The sequence below is a fragment of the Carica papaya genome, chromosome 5, assembly GCF_054855325.1.
Source record: "Carica papaya isolate Zhongbai chromosome 5, ASM5485532v1, whole genome shotgun sequence".
NCBI lineage: Eukaryota > Viridiplantae > Streptophyta > Magnoliopsida > Brassicales > Caricaceae > Carica > Carica papaya.
The window spans coordinates 16986122-17000536 of NC_142313.1; the positions used below are offsets into that span (position 1 = coordinate 16986122).

Below are 14415 nucleotides of genomic sequence, written 5' to 3' on the forward strand. Positions count from 1 at the left end.
ATTAATTTTACTATTTTTTATAATAATTTGACAAGCCATTACGGTTTTGGTTATTATGTTCTTGCTGAGCACGTAAAGCTCACCCCAAATTCACACACTCTCCAATGTAGATTAACTCAATCAGGTGCATGCTCAAGGTCAAAATGAAGATTTTGAATAATTTTTTAGTAACTTTGGGAGTTTGGTTTTGTAAAGCAGACCTAAAGATAGTATAATGATGTAATTTAAAGATTTATGTGCACTTCATGATTTTTAATTCTGTACAGTGGATGTGTGATTAAATTTTTTTAGATTTTAATATATTAATGCGTAAATTTCTCATATTGTATAGGTGCGATAACGCTCTTTTTCAGCAGAGAAGGCAGGTCGTTACATTATATATGTTTTTGTTATTATTGTTTTGCAAATTTTTCTCATTATTTGCTTGTTTTAAAGTTTACTTTATTTTAATCTTAAATTTTTTATTTTATATAAATATTAATTTTAATTGATTATAATTTATTTTCCAGAATACAATTTATTTAAGTCACTTTATGATAAATCTTAATAATAATTTATAATAAATTCAAAAATTATTAATAATAACATTAAGTTTATTACTTTTGTTCAACTTGAAAGTGTGACTTGACTCCTCTATATTAGTAAATCAACATATTATAATATTTTGTTAATTTTATTCATTCAACACTTATATTATATGAGTGTGAATGTGGTTCCCTATTCCCCGTGGCACTACCGTATAGAGATAGCAAAGTACAGAAGAAGAAACCTTACAAAAATATAAAAAATTAAAACAGTTAAGCACAAACGACAACGTTTTGAGTCATCTTGAACCTTCGCCCCCTATATTCTCCCTGCACTCTCTCTGACATGTGTCTACTACTTTTCTCCGTCCCGGAATCACCACCGATTTCCCCACCATATGCAAGAAAGCTAGCAAGCGCAGACGAAGCATCTCTCATCTACTCTCTTGAATTATGGTGATCTGAACTTATATTACAGACTCATACCCAACACCGTTACCATCAACGTCTCTCATCGACTTCTCTCTTGAATTATGATGATCTGAACTTATACTACAGAGTCATAACTAGAAAACCAACTGAAACGAAATATGGGTTGCACGCAATCGAAGATCGAGAACGAGGAGGCAGTGAGTCGGTGCAAGGAGCGGAAGATCTTCATGAAGGAAGCAGTTTCCGCGCGTAATGCTTTCGCTGCTGCACACAGTTCTTACGCCATGGCAGTCAAGAACACTGGGGCTGCTCTCAGCGATTACGCCCATGGCGAGGTACAGAATCCCAGCCACTCGGTCTCTACCGTTCCCCCCTCCTTGCCGAATGCTCCTGACCCGGCAATCCCGCAGCCGCCGGTGGAAACACTTCCCCCTCCTCCTCCTCCACCGCTGTCTACTATGCCGGCTTCCCCTCTTCAGCGCGCCGTCAGTGCTCCGGAGATCAAGATCTCTTCGAAGACCATGGGTGCCCCCAGCACCATAATCGAGGAGGAAGATGGGATCATTGACGAAGAGGACGATATGATTGTGGAGAATCGTGAAAGACTCACCCGGAAGTCGAGGAGCCGTAAATCTGGTGGTGGTAGCGAGAGAGGGAGAAACGAACTTGATGGGGTGGCTACACGGCCACGAGTTGTGGTAGAGGAGAGCATGCCCCAGCAACAGCAGCAGGGTTATTATGATTACTTCTTTCCGACAATGGAGAACATGCCGGGCCCCACACTGGACGAGGTTAGGATGGAGGCTCCGCCGCAGCGTCCAAAAGAAGTGGAGCAGGTTTCCGAGCGGAAGGTGTTCGATGAAAGACCAAATAAAGGTGAGGAGGGAGGCGATGATGGCAGAAAAAGTGAGGCAATGAAAAACTCCGTGGAGTCAGAGAAGGTGAGCGTGGCAGCCGCCGGCGGTGGGTCGGGTAGAGGAGCAAAGAAAGGGAAGGGAGTGATGGAGAAGAGGGTGGTGAAAGGAGGAGCAGTGAACTTGGTGCAGATATTTGTGGAGCTTGATGATCATTTCTTGAAGGCCTCAGAGAGCGCCCACGAGGTTTCCAAGATGCTGGAGGCCACCCGGTTGCATTATCACTCTAACTTCGCGGATAATCGGGGTAATAGTTGTGTAAACTCAGTCTTTCCAGCAATGTAGTTTTTGACATCATGTGAATTGGATGTTTTTTGAGCTCCAATTTGTTTTAATAACTGGTTTGATTGGGGAGACAAGTTTCTACTTTTCTTCCTTCTAGTTCTCCTCACGTTTCCCGATCTTGTGAGTAACTAGTGTGCAGTGGTAAGAACTGAAATCATGTTGCTTGATCTTTGAATTGAAATTTCCATGTTGCTGTTGATTGGGAAATTATAATCTTTTTTTTTATAGAGAGAGAAAGAAGAGAAAGTAGTGTGGGATGGACATCAATTGGGTGCCACTCATTTTCAAAAGGATGCTTAAATTGTCCTCTTGTTTATTTGATAATATATAGTTGAGGTTTGTCAATAATCTATTCTCTTCAATACCTTCTCGTGGCAAGTTTTAAGGTGCCTTATGGCTGTGCAGGACATATTGATCACTCTGCCAGAGTGATGCGTGTCATTACCTGGAATAGGTCATTTAAAGGGATGCCTGATGTTGATGATTATGGAAAGGATGATTTTGATTCTGAAGAAAATGAAACTCATGCTACTGTGTTGGATAAATTACTAGCATGGGAAAAGAAGCTTTATGATGAAGTGAAGGTATGCTGTAGAGTTTCTTTGGCGGTCCTTTCTTCACCTGTTGTCCTGGTAACTGTTCTGCACGGAATCATTGTATTTGTTTTGTTCACCACCCTTAGGGTACTAAAAAGACTTACTAATAATACATAAATGGTTCTTCTTAGATGTCAGCTGAATCAGAATAAAGTCGTTCCTTCGTAAACATAACTCTATTAGTAGCTACTGCTCCTTTGCCAAGTTAGGATCTTGTAATTGATATCACGATTAACTCTGTGCTGTGAACTATTCAGTGAACTGCCTGTAGTCGTGGCTGTGAAAGGGTTCCAAGTGTTATCTTAGCGATAACTATTGGGGGATGCCAATCTGTTCTGTAATCTGCATATTGTGTGCCTTGCATAATTAACTTAAATTGGTCTGGGATTGTGAATTTGTTTGGGATATCCTTGTCATTTATTTAGCTGAAGTCTGCCAAGTTAAAAATCACGATTGAATGATAGCTCAAGCAGATAAAGAATTTTTCGCTTATTTCCTTCTGTGGACATTTCCACTTGAGCCCTTTGGTGACAAGCTCTTTATCTATCCTTGTGTTTGCTTGATCTATAATAATGAGTTTGGCTTACATTAAGCATGGACCTTCTTGAGAAGGAAAAGGTGAATGTTCATTAAAGAGCAGCCAGAAGTGCCAATCTAAGTACAAAATACATATATATGGTATGGCAGGATTTACAAGTCTGTCAAGACGTCTATGCTGTGCCCTAAATTTTCTCCAAGGAGATGGCCGTTTTGCAACAAATAAATGTTTTGGAACCAAACATCTTGAATTCTATCAAAAGAAGAACAAACATCATTAGAGGCTATCTTGTTTCTCTCCTTCCAAATAACCCAGAAAGTAGTCAGGGAATAATAGAGTAGGCTTCTTCATTTCTTATACAGTTATACCTTCCCAATCCCACATCCGCAACGTAACCAGCATTTCCCACTTCATTTGAGAAACTCTAAAACCATAACCAAAATGGCATTGAGCATGAGCTTTGTTGTCAATATTTATTGTTGTCTTTGCAATTCCTTGCTAGTGAAAATTTTTATGCTTACAACTGATAATTAGTATAGTTTAGTTTATAAGTGAAAATTTTATGCCTACTGTGTATGGTTTTTGGCTGCATCTTGAATCTTATTTGGTATTAATTCTTTCTGGATAGGCAGGTGAACTTATGAAATTTGAGTACCAAAAGAAGGTTTCTTCACTGAATAAGCTAAAGAAACGAAATGGCAATTCTGATGCACTAGAGAGAGCAAAAGCGGCAGTAAGTCATCTACATACAAGATACATAGTTGATATGCAATCTATGGACTCAACAGTTTCAGAGATAAACCGTTTACGAGATGAGCAGTTATATCCAAAACTTGTTCAGCTTGTTGACGGGTGAGTTGCACTTAAGGGGAACATAAATGGCACTGAAAATTTTGTCCATTTGACAGTTAACTGGTTGCAGTGTCATTCTCCTTTCTGTGGTTCTATATTTTTTCTTGAGTTACACACCTAAGCTTTTTTGCATTAAGTACCTGATGGTGACATGTAGACAGGTGAACAAGAATTAGAGAATTTGACTGATGGTTAAACAAGTAAAGATGGTAGATTACTGTTTTTTCTTTTTGGAAAGAAAGATCATACATAATTGTTGGAAGGAACCACTTTGTTGGGAACCATTGGAGCAGTGTTATTCCTTTTGGTTTAAATGAATAAATAAATATCACATACTCACGAAGGTTTCTGAGCTTGGGCAGGCATATTGATGTAGGATATATAAGGGACTTCTAGGATAACCTTGTTGGTAGTGCTAGCATTGACATCTTGTTGCTGAATTTAAAAGCTCTCTAGAACATATTTATTTATCGATGGTTCTTCATTTCACATCTATATTCAACCAGAAAAGGAAGAAGAGTAATTATATCTATTTCCGTCCTTTTATTATGTAAATCTTTGATTAGTTGGTGAACTATTCATGCTCATCTGAAATGACTGTAAACTAACATCATCTACAGAAGTTAATAACTGATTACCTAATCTATGGACCAAGTGATCCAGGTAGTTATGGTCTCCATTTCAACTGAAGTTAGCTGCTGAAAAATCCGGATGTTTTCCCTAATCTAGAGCCTTTTTATCTTCTCTACTTACAAAATAATCTGTACCTTAACAAGAGAAAAAAGATCGTTATCCTTTCTCATCGAAGTAGCCAATGCCCCAAACTAGTCCTTGCATTAATTCCTGCAGCTGTGACCAATTCAATTCTCATTTCTTCCCTGCTCCATTCTGTCTTGGTGTCTCATGGTCCCACGAATTCCTACTTACGTTTATTTTTATATAGTCTATTGGTGTTTATTGTTCATTTGTTCCAATGAAGCGTCGCTACTTGGATACAGTAGTCCTTTCAACATATCCACATTAATGTGATTTTGACTTTTAAATTTTTTTTTATTGTATTTGGTTTGAAAATAAAGTTCCTATTTTGTCCATATGGGATATTTTTGGGTGTTTCACTTCCTAAACTGCTCAGGATATTTCCGAACTTTGTTACTATTAAATTATGTTGTATTTTATTTAACCAGATGTATACATAGAGTAAAAAGTAATTTGCTTTATAGTTCTATTTTTCGTTGTCTGTAGTTATGTTACATGATTTAGCTTTTCTGGTATACATTCTGAGTACGCATTTGTTTTTCTCTTTGACACTGACTGTTTAGTTAGATACTGTTGTGTTTACATGAAAGAATAAAAATGAAATATAACTTTTTCCATGATAAGTTACTAAACAAGACATGTATGCATTATTACTAAGAGATGAATTTGCAATCGTAAATAATCAGTATCTGGCTTGCAGGATGGCCACGATGTGGGAAACCATGCAATTTCACCATGAGAGTCAGTCGAAGATTGTAATAGCCCTGAGATCTCTGGACATCTCTCAATCGCCCAAGGAAACAAGCAAGCACCATCATGAACGTACCATACAGCTGTTCTCCATTGTGCATGAGTGGCACGAACAGTTTTCAAAGATTATAAAATGTCAGAAAGATTATGTGAAGGCCCTAAACAGTTGGTTAAAGCTAAATCTCATCCCAATAGAGAGCAACCTGAAGGAGAAGGTTTCTTCACCACCAAGGGTACAAAGTGCTCCAATTCAGATGCTGCTCCTTGCTTGGCACGATTACATTGACAAACTTCCAGATGAGGTTGCAAGAGTTGCTATATTCAACTTTGGTGCCGTAATAGACACTATAATGCAGCAACAGGTTGTGGAAATGGCATTGAAGGAAAAATGTGATGAGACTCGAAAAGAGCTTGCCCGCAAGACCCGGCAATTTGAAGACTGGTATAATAAGTATATGCAGCAGAGAGTGCCTGATGACTTTGATCCAGATAAGCCAGAAGATAATCCTCACAAGGATGTAGTTGCAGAGAAGCAGTTTGTGGTGGACGCATTAAAGAAAAGATTGGAAGAGGAGGAAGAAGCTTACCAGAAACAGTGCCTTCATGTGAGAGAGAAATCTCTGGCGAGCTTGAAAACCCGCTTGCCGGAGCTTTTCAGGGCAATGTCAGGGATTGCTTCTGATTGTTCAAACATGTACAGGCAATTGAGATCTATCTCACAGGCTCATAATCAAAGTGAGAACTCTGAAGATTAATAGTTGGGTGCTTGTAAAATTTACTTACATGTATCATGTAACTCTATAGTGGTCTTTATATGGTACAACCTTTTGAATTGTATATCAGACTGTCATTAATCGATATTTACACGAGTTACAATGTAAAAGGTTTCTTTAATATTTTCAGTACCATGTGCCTTCCGTTGTTCAATAATTCATATTGAAAAGGAGGCTAAAACAAGATTACCAGAATTCCAATCTGTAAAAACAATCTTTTTACCTATTTCATAGCCAACCTCATTAACATTCTGAGAGGTTTCTGCAGATGTCTCAATCAAGAGCATTCGATTTTCTTGTCATGTTTTTAATCAGAGTAGGATAAATTGGAGAAACAGAGTTTTAAATAATTTACTGAATCAATTACTCTAAAAGTTTAAGTTGATATAAAATGGTTTAATTAATTATTTTTATTTTAATATACTCCTCATGCATAAAAGTTGTAGATTCGAAAAGTAAATTAAGCATCAGACTTATCAAATTTTGTTTAAAATTTAAGCTTTTTTAACAATAATTGAACAGTTTAAAATTCAACTATCAAACATCATGTCAGATACTACATTAAATAATTGATTAAATTGAATATCTAAAAATTTTAAGATGATAGAAAATAATTTAATTAATTATTTATGTGATCAAAGAAATCAAGTGCAGGACACATCCACCATCTTGCCTTGTATGATCTTGTTGCTATTTCTAAAGCTGATCAAGCATGGAGTGAAAAAGAAAAAAATTAGTGCAGGTTCCACAAAAAGAAAACAGATTATATATATATATATATATATATATAATATGGATACATGTTATTTTCCGGTCCAAGGAAGAAACCATTTGTGTAAGAAAATAATCCACAAAAAAAGAAAGTAAGATTTCAAACTTTTGTTTTGGTTTGTTTATCCATGAAGCTTCTGACTGGTAGTTTGATTTCTCTGCTCCAGTGGAGATGAAATCCATGATGCTGTTAGGTGGGGTCCACAAACCCCACTTATTTTTGTCGGATAAAACAGTCAAAGGCCATGGCTTTGTTTGGAAAATACAAAAGAAGACCCGGCCTCTTATTGCGTCAACACGTTGTCGTTTCGAAAGCTTATATTTTTACGTTATAATATCCTTACAGAAGATTAAGTTTGATTATTTTTTCACATATTAATTATTCTTTAAATTGTGAATTCTTTGCAAGTCTTTTAATTGCTATCGCTAAAAATAGTTATGTTTAATAATTTATAGAAAAAACTATTAAGGCATGTTATTTTTAAAAAAATTAATAATAAATAACATATAAATTATCAGTGTAAAAATAATTAACACACATATATATATATATATATTTATTCTTTTTTGAGCATTTAAAGCAAAACGAATTGAAGGGAAAAACAACAAACCACCCACTTTCCTCCCACTTACGTACATGCTCTTATATTCTCTGCTTCCATCTACGTACACTTCAATCTTCATGGCTACTTGTAAACCATCCTGCCCCTGCATCTCCCATCATGACCAAGACTACGTCGTTTTGTCCAACTCTCCCCGGAAACGACGTCGCACCGCCTGCTCCATCTCTCTCCTCCTCCTTTCCGGCCTCGTCTACGCTTTTTGGCCGTCAGATCCAACCGTGAAGATCGTACGGTTGCATGTGAAGAACATACAGGTGCGCACGGTTCCAGTGGTGGCCATCGACGTGTCTCTGCTACTCACCTTAAAGGTATCAAACGGCGACGTTTACTCTTTCCACTACACCACTCTTGACGTGGCCGTCGGCTATAGGGGGAAGACACTGGGCCACATACGGTCCCACAACGGCCACGTCAGGGCTTGTGGATCGTCCTACGTGGATGCTGAGCTGGACTTCGACGGTGTGGAGCTGTTTTCTGACGTTGTCTACATGCTTCAGGACTTGGCTAAGGGTTCTGTTCCGTTTGATACCGTTGCAGAGGTTACGGGCCACCTCGGCCTTCTTTTCTTCCACTTCCCTTTGAAGGTAATGTCGTTAAATTTTATATACTATGAAACATAATTATATAATATATATATATATATATTATCACAACAAATAAAAAATCATTTCAAAAAATAAAAAATTAACGTGTGATATTTTCAATATATATAAATATGTAATAGATTATAGTGCATGTGAATTCTTCGAAATTTACATAAAGGGTGGAGATGATTGTTGTATAAATTCAACAGACAAAAGTAGCATGCGAGGTTGTGCTAAATACAATCACTCGAAAAATTCTCCGCCAAAAGTGCCATCAGAATTAGGTGCTCAAGAGGCCCATTGTGAGGACTACCTATTGATAGGTAATGTTGCAGGAAATTGAAGTCTACAATTTTATTTATGAGTACGAATTAATTTTTTAACCCTTTAATTTAATATTACATCTTTTATATATATATATATATATATATATATATATTGAAAACCAGGTTAAAACATAAGTATTTGATAAAACTGAGGTTAGCCCGAAATTGGTAAATGATAAAGAGATAATTTATCAATTTTCTTTGGTCTAAAATTTTATGAAAGTAAATATTTAGACGAGCGGAGGTTATTTTGGTCTAAAGATTTGATTTGATAAGTTTTTATTACCTGTCAAATACTAATAAAAGATTTCATTTGATTTTATTTTAACCTTTTCAGGTGTAGAAAGAATTTTCTTGGGTTATATATCTCTCTCTCTCCCCCAAAGAATGAGCTGGTACATGCCACCAAAGTAAGCCAACAAGAACCCTAGGGAATCTAGAGAAACCTTGGAAGCTAAAGAAACTACAAGTACAATGTTATTTGAATCAAGAAAACCAATTAAACTTAACACTTAAGCTATATGTTGGACTAATTCAAAAATTTTATGGAATATATGTTTGCAGATGTACACATGTAAATTGTGCTAGGACAACAAAAAAAGAATTGACCTAATATTGAATTTTATGTGAAACTAAACAATACATTTCAAATCTCATAAAATAGAAATTTATCATCTTTTAATAGAACTTACAATATCATACTGTTAAATTAAGTGTAAATTAATTTACAACAAATTCTATTAAATTTTTGTAGTCGTAACTTCCCGCCTTTTTCTACTGAGAATGAGTGTTAATACATATATTACGAATTACTATAGCGCAACAATATAACATAATAATCTTATAGATGCCTTGCATATGCAAATTACAAAATCATGAGGCAATGTGCATGCAACATGCACTATGAAAATTACTAAATATACTATATAAGAAAAATTATTTTGGTTGCAAATTAAACAAATGTCCAAATTTGACTCCCTGATTTTTCCGTAATAGGCTAATACCTCTTCATAGTATTTTCCTTAATTTAAAAAATGATTATGGTGAATTTTAATGCGCATTCATTTGCTCAGTAAAAATGTAACAGACTATCATTCACAAACAATCTATCAAATCCACATAAAATAGAAAATACTAACGAGCATATTACTTTTAAGAAAATAACTTTAATTATGACAGCTACTGAACCATGTATAAAAATTCATTCTGATATAAATTCAAATATTCATTCTGATACGATTTCAAAATAGCTTATTTGTACAAAACATTTCCTTCCTATTTCTTATTTCACTTTTCTCACACTTAATTAAAATATATTCAAATTTAACATTTGCACATTTCTTATTAGATTCACACATAATTTGCACATACTTTTTCAGATACACACACATCTTATCATATATATATACACTTTGCACATATAAGATATGATTTACATTTACTTTTCACTATTTCACAAAGGCATATATTACAGTTACGAATTCACATGGACACATACGTTTTCATTTTCCTTTCTTATTATATTTATGTTTATGCCTTTACTTATTACAAAATGTTATTGCATGATGCCGCTTTATCGGTATCAGTGAGGGTAGTAAAGATCTCCTCTACTACATAGATAGTAACACATTTCGCATATTACATCCCCAATGCACCTGGAAATGGAGATAGTTATACATGAGTACCACTTAACACTTTTCACATACACTCGAAAATGGGATGGTTATGTATGGAACTTCCCAGCCACATCTAGTTGAGGCACATCTATCCATGGGTAGGGTTAACCACACTCACTTGCTAAATACAGCTATACACACACACACACACCCCTCCTTGATACATGGCCAGACGAACTTTTAAAATCATTAATAATTTGTATTTCTTTCATTATGTCTTTATTTATTATTAATATTTTATTTATTTTCACTCGTTTTTCTTTTTTATTCTCTTTTCAACCCCAATGCTCACCACATGTTTATTTATTATTACCCATATTTATACATAAACTTGCATATTTATATATGCACATCTTTGCACTTATATACACTAGTTTCCCACACACTAATGTATAGATACATGCAAGTTCATAATTATATACATTATATAATCCTATAGAATCACATACATACATACATACATGTACAATACACGCACTTATACTAATATGAATATGTATGCTAACATACCACACACACCTATACTTAACGCACCATTATACCTACATACACATATAATGATATATATATATTTACCCACAAAACTTAACAATAAAATATTAATTAAAAATTAATATTATATTAAGTAGATAAATCTTCTCTTTTTTACCATTTTTGCCATGTGCTTTTAAACTCCATGTAGACTTCAAATTTATGAAGAATTCTCCTTTGGAAAATCAGCCATAAAAACACATGTAGAAAGAAGATAAAAAAAGAAGAGTCCTCATCGGCATCGACTCCATCCCGCATGCTTCACCCACACAGGTAAATTCTCTTGCATGCATGTAGCTTGTTGAATGTGTGGCATGCCTGTGTGCGCAGCTTGTCTGCGCATGCATGTTATTCATTTTGCACATGCACACATTCAAGCTCTCCCATGCAATTTGTCCACCCGCGCGTGAGGGATTCTCATACCGCATAAGTGTGCTTTCCCACGTGTGAGCAAAGGCTGCCCAAGGTTGTAGGGTAGTCTGGTCAGCCCTCCTTTGGTGCGGCTTACTTAGGCAGTGGGCCTTCATGGTCGTGAGGCTCATTTTTTTATTTGGGCCAAGGCTTGCTCATTTCGTTCCAGGAGAATTCTCAAGTCCATGGGTTCGTTCTTGGGCTTTAACTTCATCTTCTTGTCTTGTGTTGGACTTGCCTTGATAATGCTCCAATTTAAGAAATGGTTTAGGGGTGTGGCTACTTTATTGTTTAGGATAATTCAACTTAGGAAATAAAATATTCCTAAAATTACTTCCCTCCTTGGCGTGGACTTATTGAGATTCTTGACAGGTAATCTCCGTTCGTTGACACTTCCTAGCACGCTCTTGAGATATGCTGCCTTGCGAGCGCTTATGACATTTTACCGCTGCATATCTACGAGTGTTGGGATTACAGAAATATTCTCCTATGTGGAATTTTAAGTTATTATTAGGGTCTTTCTCTTCCATGGCCACATCATCTCCCTTTTTTTCAAATGGATTCGTCCTTGAATCCAAACTTCTAGCAACCACCTCCTGCAAAGACAAGGAAGACAAAGAACATGTTAAGTAATATGTTGTGTACCAAGGTACACCTTGGCATTGTTGCATAAGGTAACACTTCTTTATCTTTATCTAGGCTTTACTTACACGAGAGGGAATGGGAGGATCATTTTAACTCTCAAAACTTCAAGCAACACATGTAATTAGAATATTTAACTACCTAAGTCACCCTCCCTACTTGAATCTGCACCCACCTATATGGTATGTAAAAACAGAATAGTAGGAAAAAAAAAACAAAAGACGCTATGACTTACCAGATAAGTTGATCCGAACTCTTCGATTTAACAAGACTTTTAAAAGCCCCTTATCTTTGAAGAACTTGAAGAACACTCAAGAAAATTAGCTAAACTAATTTTGAGAAAACAAAAACTTCAAAATTTATTAATATGAAAGTTGTTTGTACAACCTATGGATTTAAACCCTTATATAGGCTTTTATTGACTAGTTTGACTCATAGTAGGATTACTAATTCCTATCCAAACTCTTAACCTTAATTTGACTAAAAAACTAATTCAAAAATACTAAAATAATCAAGTCCCTATCTAAACTTAATTAAATAATATGAAATAATTATAATAATTAATAAAATATTTTTTTTTGTATTTATTCATATCTTCAAATAACTTGATCCTCCATGGGCTTCCAATTTGAGTTGAATTTCTCCTCCAATTTGACACTTTAAACACATGGGATAATTTGTAAAAGTCCCTGGCACTTTCGAATCCTTGGAAAACTGGAAAAAACAAGAAAGGAAGTCATAAAGGACTTAGAAACAAGTTGTTGTGTGGGTAGCTTGTTGGGCACGCGCAAGTTGCGTACAAGGGTTGCGCTAGTGGCATTGGCTAGCATGTGTGGGTGAAGTGCCCGTATTTGTGGGTGTTGTGGTTCGCATGTGCAAAAGGCCACACACGTGTACACAATGGGTATCCATACCCAAATCATGTTTTAGGCTTCCTTTTGGGTCGAGATTTATGGGCCGAATCTTTTTTTAGTCGTGAGACCCAATAACTTCCTCATTTGCCATCTTTTCAAATTCCTCTTCTTCTTGGGCTGAGATTTAGATCCATTTAATCCTTTATATTCCTTGATTTACTACCTTGGGCCTATATATAGGTGGATTCATCTTAAGTACTTTCTGTTCAGAAACACTTCCTTGTGTGTTCGAGAAACACACTATTACTTAAACTCTTTCTCCCTCCTACTGTCACAAGAACCTCATGTTGGTCACTAGACTTTTTCTCAGTTATTATCACATCATTTCCTCTCCCTTTCTTCTCTACCAGCAAATTCATCATAGGACTTCTTAAGTTTAAGCTAGTCTTCATGTACTGTCATTCATGATAGTGGAATGAGAACATGGGTTTAAACCGTTTAGATATAGTGAATATTGATTCTTCCCACTATTATGAACAACATTTCTATCATATTGCCATGATCAACCCAATAATATATGTTCAACTTGCATAGGGACCACATCATATAGTACCTCATCTTCGTACTTACCAATTAGAAAATGGGACTCGAACCTGCTTGGTGATCTTGACCTCTTTACTCTAATCTAACTAGTGTAACTTATAGGAATTAGGGTGTTATGTGCATGTTAGACCTATCCTATCCACAACTAGTGTTCTCACTACTTTGGTGCAGCTTCCTCGATCAATGATCACACTCCAAACTTTCCCTTTGAAAAGGCATCTGGAATGAAAGATGTTCTCCCTTTGGTCAGTGCTCTCTAGTTTTACCTGTATATTCAATGCTTGCTAGATGAAACACAACCCTCTTTATTAGTTGGATTATGCTCTCCTCACTAACTCTTACTAAGGGCAGATCTTTGTGTTCATTGTCACTATCATGATCATTAATCACATCCGCATCATCCCATATGATCATCATTCTTTGATTGGCACACTGGGATGTTATATGCCCAATCCTAAAACATCTAAAGCACTTGATAGTGTTTTTCCTTGCAGTAGGTGCCTTAAGATTACCTGACTGGCTAGTGGATAGTGGCATTTCCTTCTTCTTCTCAACCTTCTTGCTCTCATCCCTCATAGGCCATCTAGAGTTATACTAAGGGGTGAAGCTGATAGTTCCTCTAGTTAGCCCTCTAGATTTTTGTTGTCATTCTATTTTAGTGGTCATGTGAACCATATCCTTCAAGTCAATGTAGTGTTATAATTTGATAATGTTGACAATTTTTTTATTCAGGTTATATAAGAATTGAGCCGGGGTGGCTCTGAGATTCTCCTAGACGCGAGCCCGAATCATAGTCATCTCCATTTCCTTATGATATTCCTTCATAGACTTAGATCTTTGAGTAAGATATTGAAGCTTTTGGTTCATAGCTTGATTAAAGTAAGATGGTACAAAACTCCTTCTCATGATGGATCTTAACTCTCTCCATGATGAGGTAGGCTCATCTTCATCCAAAATTTTGAAGGAAACTAATT

General features: G+C 35.9%; 2 protein-coding genes across 4 annotated transcripts; both read left to right on the plus strand.

The window, feature by feature from the left end:
* Nucleotides 1-806: 806 nt before the first annotated feature.
* On the plus strand, nucleotides 807-6530 carry LOC110813170 (kinesin-like protein). 2 transcript variants are annotated; one of them, XM_022040205.2, is made up of 4 exons: nucleotides 807-2117; nucleotides 2561-2787; nucleotides 3918-4141; nucleotides 5598-6530. In XM_022040205.2, the coding sequence occupies exons 1-4, from the start codon at nucleotides 1115-1117 to the stop codon at nucleotides 6400-6402; spliced, it is 2259 nt and encodes a 752-aa protein (XP_021895897.1). In that variant the 5' UTR covers nucleotides 807-1114; the 3' UTR covers nucleotides 6403-6530. The 2 variants fall into 2 exon arrangements, with proteins under 2 accessions (XP_021895897.1, XP_021895898.1); XM_022040206.2 differs by having other exon boundaries at nucleotides 809-2117; nucleotides 2561-2739.
* Nucleotides 6531-7783: 1253 nt separating this feature from the next.
* Nucleotides 7784-9355, plus strand: LOC110813178 (Late embryogenesis abundant (LEA) hydroxyproline-rich glycoprotein family). Of its 2 annotated transcripts, XM_022040213.2 has the most exons (3): nucleotides 7784-8398; nucleotides 8608-8721; nucleotides 9062-9352. In XM_022040213.2, the coding sequence occupies exons 1-2, from the start codon at nucleotides 7829-7831 to the stop codon at nucleotides 8680-8682; spliced, it is 645 nt and encodes a 214-aa protein (XP_021895905.2). In that variant the 5' UTR covers nucleotides 7784-7828; the 3' UTR covers nucleotides 8683-8721; nucleotides 9062-9352. The 2 variants fall into 2 exon arrangements, with proteins under 2 accessions (XP_021895905.2, XP_088075923.1); XM_088219797.1 differs by lacking the exon at nucleotides 8608-8721 and having other exon boundaries at nucleotides 9062-9355.
* Nucleotides 9356-14415: the final 5060 nt, after the last annotated feature.